Raw genomic sequence first — 17268 nt, 5'->3', positions numbered from 1 at the left:
CTGGCTCTATACAACTTCCAGATCAAGTGTCTCTTGCAAACTATCATATGTAGAATGGATAAACAACAAGGCCCTACTGTATAGCACAGGGAACTATATTCAATATCCTGTGATGAACCATAATGGAAAAGAATATGAAAAAGAATGTATATATAAGTATCACTGACTCACTTTGCTGTACAGCAGACAATAACACAACATTGTAAATCAACTATACTTCAATAAAATAATTTTGTTTAAAAAGTGTCTCTTCCTTCACCTTTCCTGGTCTACGTTCTATTCACCCTTTACAAGGCCCAACCGAAACGCTAACTCCCCACAGTTTTAATGTAATCAATCCCTCCGTTTCCCCGTTGTATTTTGTTTGTACCTGTAAGGATACTTGGCATGCTTCTGACTAACATCACAGTGACTTGTGCACTAAGCTAGACAATAGCTCTGGGAGAGGGAGTAGAATTTTCTAATGTTTGTAGCCTTTATGTCTGTATGTCTTACAAACACTCACTACTCAAAGGAACATTGGGGGGCTTCCCTGGTGGCGCAGTGGTTAAGAATCCGCCTGCCAAGGCAGGGGACACGGGTTCGAGACCTGGGCCGGGAAGATCCCACATGCCGCGGAGCAACGAAGCCCGTGTGCCACAGCTACTGAGCCTGCGCTCTAGAGCCCGCGAGCCACAACTACTGAGCCTGTGTGCCACAACTACTGAAGCCCGCGCGCCTAGAGCCCGTGCTCCGCATGAGAGAAGCCACCGCATGAGAAGCCCGCGCACCACAACGAAGAGTAGCCCCCGCTCGCCACAACCAGAGGAAAGCCCGCGCACAGCAACGAAGACCCAACGCAGCCAAAAATAAAATAAATAAAAATTAAAAAAAAAAAAAAAAGTAACATTGGGTAATTTGGATCTCTAACAGATGGATTGAAATACAATTTGTCCTAGAAAAGAAGAGATATGAGAAGCCCTCAAGTTAAGATTATTATAGAGTAATTGTCAAAGTTTCATTTCAGATTTGGAGCAAGAGAAAAACTGGTTGGATCTAAATTTCTTAAAGACAGGTTATATAGGAAGGAAGAGGAATGTGAGATAAGGCTGCTTAAGTGCAAGACTGGTTAGCTTTACAAGCCTGTAAAGCTGTAACATTCTTATTGTGTAGCTTAAACATGGATCTCAAGGGACCCCAGAGTCATCCCCAGAGATGTCAGGCATGGGCCCTTAATCAGAAATAATAATGAACACCGAAAGTGAGTAGGACCCTGTGAGGCCCTCCCGTGTACAAAAACCCCTCCGTGTCCCCCGTTTCTTGTTTGTAGAAAAAGGTTTTAGTCTCCTAGGCCTTCCCTGAGTTCGAAAGAGCAGGCACAAGCACTTACCAATTAGGGAAGGGAGGGAATGCAGAAACAAGGGAAAAGTAGTTCAGCAAGAAAAGCAACAATAGTTCAGTGATAAAACAGAATCCCAGTTCCCCCTCAAGGGATATCCATAACAATCTGACACTTATCTTTGAGTTGTTATGCAGAAACTAAGACACACCTCCCCACCCCAAGTGGAGGATGGTGATTAAGTAGACCCCAGATGATTAATTTTCCTGAAACATCACCCTCTTACCTCACCGCCAACCAATCAGAAGAAGGTCATGCTCCCTCTACCCCTCATCCCAAATGTTGCCTTTAATAACCCTTCCCTGAAAGCCATTGGGGAGTTTGGGACTTTTGAACATGAGCTGCCTATACTCTTTGCTTGGTGCCTGCAATAAATGCTGTACTTTCCTTCACTACCATCCAGTGTCGGTACATTGGCTTTGCTGTGCAGCGGGTAAGCTGACCCAAAATTCAGTCCAGTAACAACATCATTGTGGGAGTTAATCAGAAATACCAAACAAGGAAATCTCAGGGTTTTTTCTGTTTTGTTTTGTCTTCTCACTAAAACGTTCTGTTTTCTTCCACATTAGAGATAATTTTCTGTTTGGGATCTTCCATTTAATATTTAATCATGCTCATAGCCACTTCGAACCAGCTCTAAGACAAGCATTAGTGCTTGAGAAGGAATGGAAATAGAGAATCAGGATGGGGAGTACTACATTCCAAGTTCCAACTCCCAGCAAGTTCCCATAGTTACCTCCCACTTCGCCTTCCCCACCGGAATTGCAGATTCTTTAGGCAAATGACTCATTGATTCAAGGGAATCTTGTATTTCAGAGAGCTTACGGGTGGCGCAGTGGTTGAGAATCTGCCTGCCAATGCAGGGGACACAGGTTCGAGCCCTGGTCTGGGAAGATCCCACATGCCGCGGAGCAACTAAGCCTGTGCGCCGCAACTACTGAGCCTGTGCTCTAGAGTCCACGAGACAAAACTACTGAGCCCACGTGCCACAACTACTGAGGCCCGCGCTCCTAGAGCCCGTGCTCTGCAACAAGAGAAGCCACCACAATGAGAAGCCCGCACACTGCAACAAAGAGTAGCCCCCGCTTGCCGCAACCAGAGAAAAGCCCGCGCACAGCAACAAAGACCCAAGACAGCCCAAATAAATAAATAAATAAAATAATAAAATAATTTATTTAAAAAAAAATCTTGAGTGCTTAACTGAGATGCTTGGCTTACACAGTGATTACTAGAGACTAACCTAGGACAAGGGCTCTTCCAGACCAAACACTAAATGGGAGGAAATAACCCCAAACTGGAGTCCTATCTCTCAGTATCTCTTAACACTCTGTGTTGGGTCTTGCAGATGTTACCCAAAAAACTGGGTTCGCCTCTTGGTGGGTGTGGAGCCAAAAGACACAACCAAAACAAAGATCAGGAAAAGGAAGGATTTATTACTTGCAGCAAGTAAGGAGAGCACTGGGGAATCTTCCCCAAAGCAGTGTCTCCCCAATAGCAAAATTGGGGAAATTTTAAGCTAAGGGTACATGCATAGTCATGAAGTGGCTTGGCAGTCACAGAGTCCAAGCTTTAGTTGATTGAAGTCCTGAGGGTCAGAAAAGGTCGACATCATCATCCCTTAGAGGGTGGTTGAGTGCTCGAGGGGGGTTTTAAATTCTTCGAAACAGCTTAAGAAAGTGCTTCAGGTTAATCTTTACCATTGAAACAGAACTGGGAGTCTTTACAACTGATTTATCTTCTTTTTTTTAGAAATTTATTTTTATTATTTATTTATTTGTTTATTTATTTATTTTTGGCTGTGTTGGGCCTTTGTTGCTGCGCGCAGGCTTTCTCTAGTTGCCGCGAGCGGGGGCTAGTCTTCGTTGCGGTGTGCAGCCTTCTCATTGTGGTGGCTTCTCTTGTGGAGCACTGGCTCTAGGCGGGTGGGCTTCAGTAGTTGCGGCACGTGGGTTCAGTAGTTGTGGCTCACGGGCTCTAGAGTGCAGGCTCAGTAGTTGTGGCGCACGGGCTTAGTTGCTCCGTGGCGTGTGGGATCTTCCCAAACCCGTGTCCCCTGCATTGGCAGGCAGATTCTTAACCACTGCGCCACCAGGGAAGTCCTACAATTGATTTATCTTTGCTATTGTTACTTCTCTTGCCTGATAACAGTTTGTTCTTGTGTTCCCTTAAGATCATTATTGCTGAGGCCTGTTCAAGGACAAGCACTGTGGTCAGTCTTAGATCACAAAATGTCTTAGGCCAAAAATGGCTTCTCTTATGTCAAGAAAGCCACGCCTGGTTCTCTTTTTCCTGGGACTCCTTACTTTATTCACTTACGCAGAGACCGTGTGGCAGTAATTGGCTTGATGATTGTTTAGAGCTGCAGTTATGATTAAAAATGCTACTTGAAGCACAGCAAGGATGTCCTTGACACGCAACCTATTTTCTGGGAAAAGATTACTACCACAGTAATTGAGCTGGGAAGCAGAGACAAATTGCTCTTGGCAGCTTCAGCGGAGTTTCAAAGCACTGCAGTTGACTGGAATCACCCCTACCGTTTTCCCCCCTCCATCCAGTCTACAAGATAACAGTGATGGCACCTACAGATTATCTGCAAGATACAAGTGGAAGGAGAAAAAAAACCCCACAACCAACTAGACTGTAAAAGAATCTCGAATCCATGACAGAGTTACACAAATGACCAAATGAAAGAGGAACTCCACTGGGGGCCGACTCCGGGACCGACCGAGAGTGCAAGATGATTTATCTATTTACAATGAGCCGGCGGCGCCAGCAGCTGGCCGGAGCCTGCGGTGACATCACGGGGCCCGGGCGCCCGTCACGTGGTCCGCGAGCCGCTCCGCCCCCTCCTGCTCCTCCTCCTTCTCCCGCAGCCTTCCGAGCGCGGGGTCCGGCCGAAGCAGCCGCTCCGAGCTCTCGGGGGAGGCGCGGAGCAAGGGCCCGCGGGCGGCGAGCGGGGTTGGGAGCGCGAGCGGGAGTGGCCGAGGAGCCGGCAGTAGCCGCGCGGCGGGCCCGGACCAACGCGGCCGAAGCTCCTGCAAAGTTGGGCGCGCGCTCGCGCCACTGCGCCGGCGGTCCGAGCGATGAAGATGGTGGCCCCCTGGACGCGGTTCTACTCCAACAGCTGCTGCCTGTGCTGCCATGTCCGCACCGGCACCATCCTGCTCGGCATCTGGTACCTGGTGAGCGCGGCGGGCCTTGGCGAACCCCGGGGCGCACCTGCCAGGGAGGAGGGCGGGCGCCCCGCACCTCGCCGGGCCCCCGGCCCGGGCCCCCGCCTCGCTTTTCACGCCCTCTGGTGCGGCTTCGGGGTTGGGTGATGCCAGCGCTAATCCGCCTGAAGTTGTATTATTAGAAACTTAATTCTCCGGGCGAGCGGGTCAGCGATGCCCCGGGCTCAGCAAAACTGTGGTGAGAGGTGCAATCAGGGCCGGGAGTTCGGGGCGTTTCGGGGGTGCGGGAAGGCAGGGGGCGCCGGAAACCCCTCAGCTGGGAGCCGGCTCGGCCGCGGGGAGCTCCGCGGTTTCCGGTGAAAGTGCACTCGGTGGTCAGAGAACTCCGATCCGGTCTGCGGAGCACGTGCTTTCCTTTCCTTTCTTCTTAGCAGCACCCGCTGGGCTTTGTGTTTCGACGGGTCCCGACAAACGTCGAGGCGGTGACCGGGCACCTCGTGCTACCCCCAGTTGTCGGCCCGGGTTGCGGGCCCGCGTGCCTATTCTCCCTGCCCGCATCTGGCCTCGGGTTTGCTGTCCAGCCTCCTGCGCACCTTCACATCCCGAGTGGAAATGGCTGGGGGGCTCTTGACCCACACGTTTGTTGTAAAGCCCTTACTCTAGGAAGGGACTTGCTTGTGATTTATTGCGTTTCAGTCTGCCCGGGGCAGCCATTTTACACCCACTTGATTTCCTGCCCCTTTACAGATGATCCCTGTACCTTCTTAGCCGACACCGGAGGAGGCAAATCTGGTTTGTCTTTAGGTTGGAGCTTTTAAGATCTTATTTGTATGGGGAGCAGTGATTATCAGGGGCAGTGAGGAAACCTGATGGAGTCTTGCCCTGTGCCAGCTCCAGGTTGGTTGTTGGCCCCCAGAAGACTGCACTTACACTGAGTCGGATTCCACTGCATTTCAGTTTGGTTCACACTACGATGGAGAGTTAGACCCGAGCCTTTTTGCGGTGAATATCTCTGCATCGTGAGGAAACACCTTAAAAGTGGTAGTAAGATGGCATAAAGAACTTTTTGGTGGGAATAAATTCTTTTCTTCTTAGTCATCATAGTTTTTTGGTCGGTTCATAATTCAGTTTTTTGATGTATATGGACATTATGTCGAATTGTGAACTCGTTTGTTGTGTCATTTTAAGCAAAACATCCCCCCGTCCCACATGGTGTTCTCTGTGCTATTTATAGTTTCAAGTTTCCTTTAGTCTGTGCCTATCACAGGCCACACAATAGAAATACTTGGCCTTGAAAGCTTTCAAACAGATCTTTGGTATGTGTGGGTTCTTACTGTGCGGTGTGAATGCAGATAGAACATCTGCGTATTGGCTCAACCCTGATTTTGCCAAAAGCAAAGAAATCTTTACAGAAATTTAAAATTACAGCGGAAGGATAGTGGGTGGCCTCGAAATAGTGCTTTTATTGATGATCAAGACAGACAATTTTATACACATGTCTTGTGTCCTCCTTGAAAATGTTTAAATCTGCAGACTTGCAAGTACATCAGTGAATGTAATTTGTAAAATCTAGGGCACTGCATTAGGCAAATGGACTACATGATCTACAGGAAAGGTAAATCTACTTTGAGCCCTGCTGTTGGCTGTAATCCAACTAAACAGTATTGGTGTGATAAAAGGAGAGTAGTACTCACATGCTCTGTCTATGGCTTGGGCATGCTCTTTGGGGAAAGTAGTTATTGGTATGCATGTTTTATAGCATTTGGAAATATATGGCTTTTTGAAAGAATTAGAAAGCTTTCCAGCAAATGTGAATAAGAATGCCACTTTAGGTAAACCTAATATATGAGAAACCTGCTGCTGGTCATCTTTATAAGTCTGTTGCATTTCACAAAACAATTTAAACTTTTGAAAAAAAACTAGTGAGTTTCCCTCATACCTTTAAATATAATTTGGTTATCCAATACATTGATTAACATGAACGTTTTTAAGATGAAGGAGCCAAAGAATAAGGCATCTCTTCCTCCTTACCTTACCCCCTCACCCCACCAGCCATCTGGATGGGATGGGGTTACTTATCAGAAAGGGGGAGAGTTTTCAGGAAAAAAAAAAAAAGGGTAGGAGTATAGATAGATATTCAAAAAAGAGTCCACTAGAAAGGATAGGTAAAGTGGATCTGTTTTTACGCATTTTCTAATTGTTTCCTACATGACCATTTACTAAGGTCCTGTGTTCCAGGGACTATACTAGATAACTTTTTTTTTTTTTGCCACATCCCACGGCTTGTGGGATCTTAGTTCCCCGGCCAGGGGTCAAACCTGCACCCTCGGCAGTGAAAGCGCAGAGTCCTAACCACTGGACCGCCAGGGAATTCCCTAGATATCTTGACTTGAAAAAAACCAAAACGAACAACGTAAGAGCTGTGAGTTGAGTTTATTCAGTGTCTTACTGTGTAAGATAACCCAGAAGGCAGCCTCTCAGCTCTGAGAAACTGTGCTGAAGAGGTAAGGGAGGAGCCAGGATATATGAATTTTTTGCTGTGAAAAAACCTGTAGTCGAAATCAAAAGGTGACTTTTAATCACAAAGAACAGGCATCTCAGGTTGATGATTTTAGTGCTTTTCAATGTATGGGAAGATGCAAGAATCTGGGGTCATTGAAATTTTTCCTTAGATATGTATCTTCACTATCTTGGGGCAGGCATCCAAAGCACAGACTGCTTCCTGTTTGTCTCCATCCTGAATTCCCCTCAGGCCCACAGTCAGTGGGTGATTGCAGTGGCTAATGGCTTGATCCTTGTAGAACTGGAATAGCAGGCAACATTTTTCTCTACAATGCTTTTTTTTTTTTTTTTAATTTATTTATTTATTTATGGGTGTGTTGGGTCTTTGTTTCTGTGCGAGGGCTTTCTCCAGTTGTGGCAAGCGGGGGCCATCGCGGCATGCGGGCCTCTCACTGTCGCGGCCTCTCTTGTTGTGGAGCACAGGCTCCGGACGCGCAGGCTCAGTAATTGTGGCTCACGGGCCCAGTTGCTCCGCGGCATGTGGGATCTTCCCAGACCAGGGCTCAAACCCGTGTCCCCTGCATTGGCAGGCAGATTCTCAACCACTGCGCCACCAGGGAAGCCCTACAATGCTTTTTTTTTTTATTTTATTTTTAAAAACTTTTAAAAATTTTTGGCCGCGTGGCGCCGCATGTGGGATCTTGGTTCCCCGACCAGGGATCAAACCCACGCCCCGTGCAGTGGAAGTGCAGACGGAGTCTTAACCATTGGACTGCCAGGAAGTCCCCTCTCTGCAGTGCTTTGCATAAGCTTAATTTTTATGTCTTGGTGAGGTAGATTTTTTTATTCCCGTTTCATAGATGAAAACTGAGGCTAAGAGAGCTTAGGTGATTTACTTAAGATTGGCTTGTGGTTTGAGTGATGTTTTGGTCTGTGCTGTTTCCACAGTTTAACCTTTTAAAAGTTGAGTGTGTGTTTTGTTTTTGCCTTGGAATTATAAAGGTTTCCTTCAGTCCAGGAAAAAAAAAAAAAGCATGTTGATTTCAGGTATTTGTATTAGAGATCTGTTTGTTTTGCTTTGTTTTAATTTTTCCTTTAAATTGAGGCATAATTTACATATGGTGAAAATCACAGATATTAGGTGTACAGTTCATTGACATGACCAATGCATGCACCTTTGTAACCCACACCCTTAGAGAACATTTCCAAAACCCCAGAAAGTTCCCTTGTGCCTCTTCCAGTATACCCCTCCACTGGCACCCCGACCCCATAGGTGAGTTTTGCCTATTCATATAAATGGAATTATACTGTATGTATTCTTTTGTATTGGGTTTCTTTAACTTAGCATAATATCTTTTAGATTCATTCGTGGTTTTGGAGTGTATCACCAGATTGTACCTTTTTATTGCTGAGTATTATTTTGTTGTATGAATATACCACAGTCTGTTTATTCATTTGCCAGATGATGGACGTTTGGGTTATTTCCATTTTGGGGCTATTATGGATAAATCTGCTCTGAACATTCTTGCAAAAAAGACTTTGTGGACATCTGTTTTTATTTCTCTTGAATAAATACCTAGCAGTGGAATTCCTGGTCATTGTGTGTTTTAACTTTGTAAGAAACTGCCAAGGGGTTTTCCAAGTTGCCATTTTACACTCCAGCCATCAGTGTGTGAAGTTCAGTGGGCGTGTAGTGGTAGCTCCTGGTGGCTTTAGTTTGAGTTTCCCTCATGACTAATGAGGTGGAACAGTTAATCTTTGCTTCTTGACTAATTATATATCTTCCTTTGTGAAGTGCTATTGATTGCCCATTTTTTTTATTGGGTTTTGTCTTTTTTTTTTTTCCTACTGATTTGTAAGAACTCTCTATATTTTGGATACCAGTCCTTTGTTAAACATATACCTTGTGAATATTTTCTCTCAGTGTGTGGCTTGCCCACTCATTTTCTTAATGGTATATTTTGATGAACTGGAGTTTTTAATTTCAGTTAAGTTCAGCTTGTCATTTTTTTCTTTTATGGTCAGTACTTTCTGTGTTCTAAGAATCTTTGCCTACCCTGAAGTTGTAAAGATATTCTTATATTTTCTTCAGAAGCCTTACTGGCTTTAGCTTTTATATCTGTGGTCTATCTCTAAGTTTTGTGTTACGATGTGAGGTAGAGGTTTGTGTTTATTTTAAAAGGCAGTTTAATCATTAAACCTAAAAAAAAGTTGATTTATCACATAACCTTTAATAGCTACAAATGTTTTTAGAAAGACAAGTAAGATGCTTGTCCATCTTCACAGAGAATGAGGACTGACTTGTCCTGGTTTCCAGAGGGATCATGATATGAAAGAAATACTTAAAGCAGAATGATTGCTATGCAGGCTTCTGGAGTTTCCTCTCTTTCTTCAACAAAACTTAATATTCGAAGCCTGAATCCATTAACTTTCTCCCCAAATTTGCACTTACTCGAGTCTCTCTTGTCGTGGTCCAAACGCGGGTTGGAAAAGAATTTCCAGACACAAGGCAGAATGTAAAGAAGATAGAATTTATTAGAGGGAAGGGTCACTGCCAGAAGAGCGGGCCGACTTCCTAGTAGTCTGGGAGGGAGAGTCAAGCCCGAACATGTGCTGTTGATCGGTTTTTATAGCCAGAAAGCAAAGGAATGGTCCGAGGTGAAAATTTTGTTTACTTATTGGTCAAGGCACATATACCTTCCTTCTGTAGGGTGGGAGTGGGACAGGGCATATACCTTTCCTTATTTGGGACAGGTCCCGTTGCCCAGGTGGGCTCAGGAATTTTGTAACCATCGCAACGTGGTGGCGAGGGAGATTAAGAGTCCGGTAGGGGGTGTAACGCTGAAACTTTTTCAGGCAGGGTGGTCCTTTGTCCTTGGAACACCATTGTCCTTAGAACATCACATCTCTTTCACCCTCTATCTAGATTTCCCAGTTTAGCTGCCTCTGTTTCCCTTGCCATCTGAATCTCATCCTTTATTCCATCTCCATGTCCTATTGATTTTTGCTCAACCTCCTGATTACCTTATTCTGTCCTGTTCTTATTCTTGCTACCGTTTCCCTCGTTTAGGCTCTCATTAGCACTCACTTGGCTATTATAATAGAATCATAACTGGTCTCCCTGCTTCTAGCCTTGCCATCAATAATCCATTTTTTTTCAGTCCATTACAAATGCAGTTTCCAGAGGTATTTTTCTCAAACACAAATATGAGCTTGTTATCTTACTCCTAAAAAATGTTGGCTTGGGCTTCCCTGGTGGTGCAGTAGTTAAGAACCCGCCTGCCAATGCAGGGGACACGGGTTTGAGCCCTGGTCCGGGAAGATCCCACATGCGCGGAGCAACTAAGCCCGTGCGCCACAACTACTGAGCCCACGTGCCACAACTACTGAAGCCTGCACGCCTAGAGCCCGTGCTCTGCAACAAGAGAAGTCACTGCAATGAGAAGCCCACGCACCACAACGAAGAGTAGCCCCTGCTCGCGGCAACTAGAGAAAGCCCGCGCTCAGCAAGGAAGACCAAACACAGCCAATAAAAAAATGAATAAATTAAAAAAAAAAATGTTGGCCTACAATCAGGGAGATGTGTGTATTTCATGACCTGTGTGTTTCAAGTCAGCTTAAATTGGCTTACACAATTAACAAGTGCAGTGGTTTCCACCACACCCCTTTCCCCCTTTCTCCCATCCCTTCCCCTTTCAGGTTATCTTCCTTTAGGATACAAATGGCCAGCCAGTACTTAAGCCCTGGGTCCTGAGATTCATTCAGATTTGATAAATGTAAGTTATCTGTCCACTCCTGAGCCAAATAGGCCAGGGTTATGTGACTAGAGTATACTGAATTTAGGTCTGGGATATGCTTCCCTTAAACTATTTATTGACTAGGAGAGATGTGAGCCGGAGGTAGGGTTAACTTAAAACACCAGCTTGAGAGTGGAGAGATGAGGCATCAGATACTGTTACTGGGAGGAAGAAAGAATGTTTGGAGAATAATACAATAAAAAATCCCTGCTATACTCTTTATGCTAAAGACGGCATTTCTTGTGGAATATGTTTTGCCATCAGGACCTGAGTTTCTCCCTACACAACCAAGCATACTTTTTCCTTTGTAGTTTCTTTCATCGTTTTATCAGATAATTTTCTTATTGTGTTTTTAAAAGTGGTCCTGGTAGTTGGAAGAATCTGTCATTGACACCTGGGATAGGTCCCCCTTTGTGCATATCATCCTTTTTATTATAATCCAGGTGTGTTTTAGGAGGTTAGTTATTCAGCAAATACATACTGAATGCTTCTTTGTGCCAGGCATTCATAGGGGAGTTGGCCATATATCAGATTATAAAGGATGAAAGAGCCCAGGGTCTCATTGGCTGGTCTCATTGGCTGTTCTCATTGGCTTTATGACCTGGCCTGTCAAATAATCAACTAGTTCACTTTGAAAGTCACAGCTTGCTTGTGTACCCAAGCCTGGTGGGTTCTTTTTGTATCCTTAGAAGTCCTGGTGCAACAACTATTGATTTTTGTCTGGATAGTAATACTGGATAGTAAAACCGACATCTTGCACTTGTAGAGTGATTGATAGTTTTCAGTGGACTTCACATTTCTTATTTAGACCTCAAAGCAGCCCTGGGGTCAGGCACGATGGGTGGTGATATGCTCCTTTAAGATTAATAGTTTCTTTCCAGCTGTCAGATTCTTTAACTTGGTCTGTAAGTCCAGGGCAAAATAGGGGCTAATTCATAATATTTGTGTAATCCTGATTACCTAATGTTTTCCCTACTATATTAGATTGTAAAAGACTGAAATCATAAGCTAAAGAGTATGGATTTTATTCTGTAGGCAGTGGGGAGGCACTGAAGAATTATGAACAGGTGTGATAGGGTGAAAGCAATTTTTAAGGAAGATTGAAAGGACAGGCTCTTTTATAGATGGCTGGGAATCTAGGCAGGGTGTGGTACAGCCTTCCGGATAGGAGATGTAGCAATGTCAGTTCTTCCCAGCACAGGTCTCTCATTTGCTAATGATGCAAATAATATGGATGGGAACTTTGATCAGTTAGTCGGTGATACCATTGCCATCCACATTTTCTACGTCTGAATTCAGGAATCGAACAGATTTGGACAGAGAGGGATACTGGATTTTTGAGAGATGTCTAATGAGCCCCTTTTTAAAAGTATAGGCCTCCCTACCCCCAAATGTAAAGGATCAAGGGAAGTTCTATGAAATATTGTCTGGTGAAGATTTCAGTGGTATTTAATACCTTTTTTAACTTTTATCTCATGTTATCAGATGTTCATCAGAACCATCTACTTTTTTTTTTTGGCCATGCCGCGCGGCTTGGGAGATCTTAGTTACTCGACCAGAGATCGAACCCAGGCCCTCGGCAGTGAGAGTGCCGAGTCCTAACCACTGGACTGCCAGGGAATTCCCTCATCAGAACATTTTAAAGACCAAGAAATAAAGATTGCCATCATAGTGTTTATTAATATCAATCTCTCTGGGTCCCACTTTAGATACGTCTAACGAACTAACAAAGCATCAAGTGTTAAAGTGGTTAACATGAGTTTTGCACCGTGATGTGTATATTAACTGTGTGATCTATTTGTTTTGTCAACTTACGTTGAATCTTTGTCAGGAAGGAAGAGGTCTCATTTTTCCCTTCCCACAGTACCCCCTTTGTGGCAGATATATTGTTGTTCATAAAGGGATGCTAGTGGAAGTAATGGGGGAGCCCTAGCAGCATAAATCACTGCTTTCTCCACTTCCTCCCGGCTCCCTTGGCTCTTTTAATAGAGCTTCTGGAGCCTTGATGAGAGTTCTTAAACAGCTATAAACTGGTTTTTTACTTGAAGCAAAATAAAAATTAAGCAAAGATCACACTTCTTCATTTGGTCCTAACAAGCTCCCCCCCCACCGCCCCCCACCACCAAGGATTTGAACCTGTGCCCCCTGCAGTGGAAGTGCAGAGTCCTAACCGTTGGACCACTAGGGAATTCCCAGTTCTAACAAACTTTTAAAGGTTTAGAGTTGCCTCTTTGCAGCTGCAGCTTCCAAGGGAAAATTATTTCTCAGGGACATATGTAGGGGCCAAAAATTGCTTGAGGAAATATAATTTCAAATTATTATTAAAAATAAGCTTGAGTGTTTGTATTAACCTTTGAGCTGCTAAAATTACACAGCTAGTTGGTTCCATGGTGAGGGATGGTGAAGCAATAACGCTTGGTACAAGTAGCTGCTGACATCTTTGTTGACTAACAGTAGAGGGCTTGGGGCTGCCGAAGTGGAGGTGTTATTGGTTGGAAGAAAAGAATCACTTAGGGGGTTACCTGGGTAAGGCCAGATGGGACACATCAGAGTTTGGCCTTTCCTCAACCTTGTTGGACCAGAGGTTGGATCTTGTCAATGCCCTAAAGTTGAATGGCTGATTCACACTGACTAAACTTATAGTAGACTGACACATAAAGCCAGAATGCCAATTTATTAATATTTGATGGGGAAATATAATCCTCATGGAAATGAATACTCCTATCCTTAGGCCTATGTATTCTTTTCCTGCAGAGGACACTAAATTATGATTGTCAGTGATCTGAGTACTTAATAGCTTTTCTTAAAGACAGCCTGGTGAGGCCAGCTTCACAAAAGAGAGAGCATTCAGGACTGAAAGGAGCAAGTCTCCAGGCCGCGACAGTGTGTCTTCTTCCAGCTGTGAAAGAGGGGTTTGCTTCTTGGATAGTACTTTCTGTCATCTCAATTTTGATCTAGCATGAGTGTCCCCCTTGCCCCCCTTTTAAGGTGGCATTGGATTCTCTGATAATCTGGTCTTTTCTCTTTTGTGTTAATATTTAACCTCTGTATTTGCTATGGTATAGATAAAGTGTTGTGAACAGAGGTGCAAAAATGCAGTTTATTTCTCGCTTGCGTTAACAGGGAGGATTGGCAAGCTTTGTTCCGTGAGGCCATCCAGAGACGACCCAGGCTGGTGGGGTAGTTGTGCCATCCTAAATGTGCTGACTCCTCTGGGTCTAGGGGGCTGCTTCCTTTATCCTTGTCTGCGTGGTTGGAGACATCTCATCAGCACCATGTTTGTGTTCTGGCCTGCTAGAAAGGAGAAAAGGCACCTGGAGGACAGACAGCTTCATTTTTTTAAGGATGTGAAGTGGAAATTGTACGCATTGCTGTCACTCATATCCCAGTAGCCAGAAACAAGACATACGACCTAGCTGCAAGGGAAGCTAGGAGATATTATCTTTAGCTGGGCATTGATATATCCAGATAAGCCTATTACAGTGAAAGAAGGGGAGAACGGATTCCAGGGATTCCAGGGGCATCTACTAATCTGACATGACACCTAACGGCAGCCTTATTGCTGAGATCCTGTTGCCCAGTGGGCACCCAGTACTAATTATAGGAGGCTTGAATTCCAGTCTACAAAACAGTACTTGTTGGTTCTCAGTACTTCAGTTTTCCTCTCTAAATTGGAGTTAATAATTCTAACAATAAACAATTGCAAATAATTATTAAAAAGTATCACAAAACAATTTAAGCAAGTCATAAAATAGTTGCAACTATGGATAAAACTAAGTAGTATTCAAACACAAATGCATTTCTCCCAAGGTGTGCTGCTTAATGGAGTTTTTAATTGATTGTTAAAAATTATTTTAAAGATAAAATGAGGGTACATGGATAACATTTTCAGTATGAAAACACATAGTCATCTATGTAAGAAATCAAATGCAGCTAGCTTATGGATCAGAAAACTATAACTGTGCTTATGGATAAGGACTTCCCGCCTCAAAGGAAAATCATTGTAGAAAATTTATGCCTAGAAGGAATGGCGATGTGTATCCAGTTTCTTTCTTCCCTCCTCCCTTCTTTCCTCCTCTTTTAACAGATTTGAGAACTGCCTGTGTGTTAGGAACTGTGAGGTGCTGGCAATGCAATGGTGATTCAAAATAGACTCAATCCTTGCCAACATGGAATCTATGGTCTAGTAAGAAGAAATTACCAGTAATTAATATATATTAATTAGTAATCACACAAATAAATATTGGAACATAATTGTGATAAGTGCTGTGAAGGAGAATGTAAGGCATGTGAGAGAGTTTGGGGATGAGTGACCTTGTTGGGGAGCCTGGCAGTCTTTGTCTTTAACTGGAGAAATTAGCCCATTTACGTTAATAGTGGTTAATATATTAGGACTTATATTACTCCTTGTTTCTGTTTTTCTGTCTGTTGTTGCCATCTTTCATATTACCTGGATTTTCTCTTATCCATTTTTTTGCCTATCTGCTATTTTTTATTTCTATTATTTTAGTGATTCACTCAAGAAATGTTAACATATGTACTTATCAGAGTCTAGACTTAATAATATCTTTGCCTTTCTTTTGAAGAAGTTCTTTAACTCTGGTCATTTCTTGTATGTTAGTGTCTTTTTTTTTTTAAACTCCCCCAAGACACTGATCTATACAATCAATGTTTGCTTAGAGTTACCCACATATTTACACCTCTGTCCATCATCTTCTCTTTTTTTGCAGTCACTCTAATTTTTATTTTAAAAATGGATATTTTAATACCCCAAATGTGGAAAGTACGTGATCCATCATTTTCTTTTGCACCTCAGACCTGCTGTCTAGGATCACTATCCTTCTGTCTGATGTACATATTAAAAATTTTCCTTTAGTGAAATCTGTTGGTGGCAAACTCTGACAGTTGTTCTTTGAAAATATCTTTATTTGGCTCGAGTTTTTGAAAGATATTTCAATCCTTGGTTGAGAGTTATTGTCTCAACACATTGAAGCTCCTTCCAAGTCTCTTGACTTCTGCTTTGCTGCTGAGAGGTCAGTTGTCAGTCTTGCTGACATTTACTTCTGATTCATTAGGTCTGGAGTTGGTCTTGTGGGTCTGCATTAGTAACACACTGGGGATGATGCTGAAGCTGCAGGTCTACCACACTTTTGGTAGCAATGGTTTGTGGACTGATACATTTCGGATGCTAATTTCCTTTTCCTAGAATCTTGCCTATGTAGTTAAAACGTTGACTATTTGTATTCCTTCAAAAGGTATTGAACAAAACAAGTAACTGAAGGCTTGGTGATAAGAGTCAAAGTACAGTTACAAGGAACGAACTTAATTAAAAAAAATTTTTTTTATTTTACATTGGAGTATAGTTGATTAACAATGTTGTGATAGTCTCAGGTGTACAGCAGTGTGATTCAGTTATACATATACATGTATCTATTCTTTTTCAAGTTCTTTTCCCATTTAGGTTGTTACATGTAATACTGAGCAGAGTTCCCTGTGCTATATAGTAGGTCCTTGTTGGTTATCCATTTTAAATATAGCAGTGTGTGCATGTCAATCCCAAACTCCCTAACTATCCCTTCCCCTCACCCTTCCCCCCTGGTAACCATAAGTTCATTCTCTAAATCTGTGAGTCTGTTTCTGTTTTGTAAATAAGTTCATTTGTATCATTTCGTTTTACATTCCACATATAAGTGATATACTTCTCTTTCTCTGTCTGACTTACTTCACTCAGTATGACAATCTCTAGGTTCATGAATGATGCTGCAAATGGCATTACTTCATTCTTTTTAATGGCTGAGTAACATTCCATTGTATATATGTACCACATCTTCTTTATCCATTCCTCTGTTGATGGACATTTAGGTTGCTTCCATGTCTTGGCTATTGTAAACAGTGCTGCAGTGAACATTGGGGTGCATGTATCCTTTTGGACCATGTTTTTATCCGGATATATGCCCAGGAGTGGGCTTGCAGGATCATGTGGTAGCTCTATTTTTAGTTTTTTTAAGGAACCTCCATACTGTTCTCCATAGTGGCTGCACCAATTTACATTCCCACCAACAGTGTAAGAGAGGTGGGAGTGGTACCTTCCCTCCACACCCTCTCCAGCATTTATTGTTTATGGATTATTTTTAATTTTACATTTTATTTTTATTTATTTATTTGTTTGTTTGTTTATTTATTTATTTTTGGCTGCTTTGGGTCTTCGTTGCTGCGTGCGGGCTTTTTCTAGTTGCTGCGAGCAGAGGCTACTCTTCCTTGTGGTGCACGGGCTTCTCATTGTGGTGGCTTCTCTTGTTGCGGAGCACGGGCTCTAGGCGCGCGGGCTTCAGTAGTTGTGGCATGCAGGCTCAGTAGTTGTGGCTCATGGGCTCAGTAGTTGTGGTGCACAGGCTTAGTTGCTCCGCGGCATGTGGGA

General features: G+C 43.5%; 1 protein-coding gene across 3 annotated transcripts in view; it reads left to right on the top strand.

The window, feature by feature from the left end:
- The first annotated feature begins 4228 nt into the window (after positions 1–4228).
- The window catches only part of LAPTM4B (lysosomal protein transmembrane 4 beta), a 69181-nt gene continuing 56141 nt past the window's right edge, over positions 4229–17268 (top strand). The window contains exon 1 of one of the 3 annotated variants that reach the window (XM_082364470.1): positions 4229–4560. In XM_082364470.1, coding sequence (XP_082220596.1) covers positions 4462–4560 — 99 coding nt within the window. In that variant the 5' untranslated portion in view covers positions 4229–4461. The remainder of the gene's footprint in view (positions 4561–17268) is intronic. The other 2 variants (XM_082364471.1, XM_082364469.1) reach the window with 2 other exon arrangements.

Source organism: Balaenoptera borealis, assembly GCF_965194805.1.
Source record: "Balaenoptera borealis genome assembly, chromosome: 17".
Classification (NCBI taxonomy): domain Eukaryota; kingdom Metazoa; phylum Chordata; class Mammalia; order Artiodactyla; family Balaenopteridae; genus Balaenoptera; species Balaenoptera borealis.
This window is presented reverse-complemented; position numbering and strand designations above follow the sequence as displayed.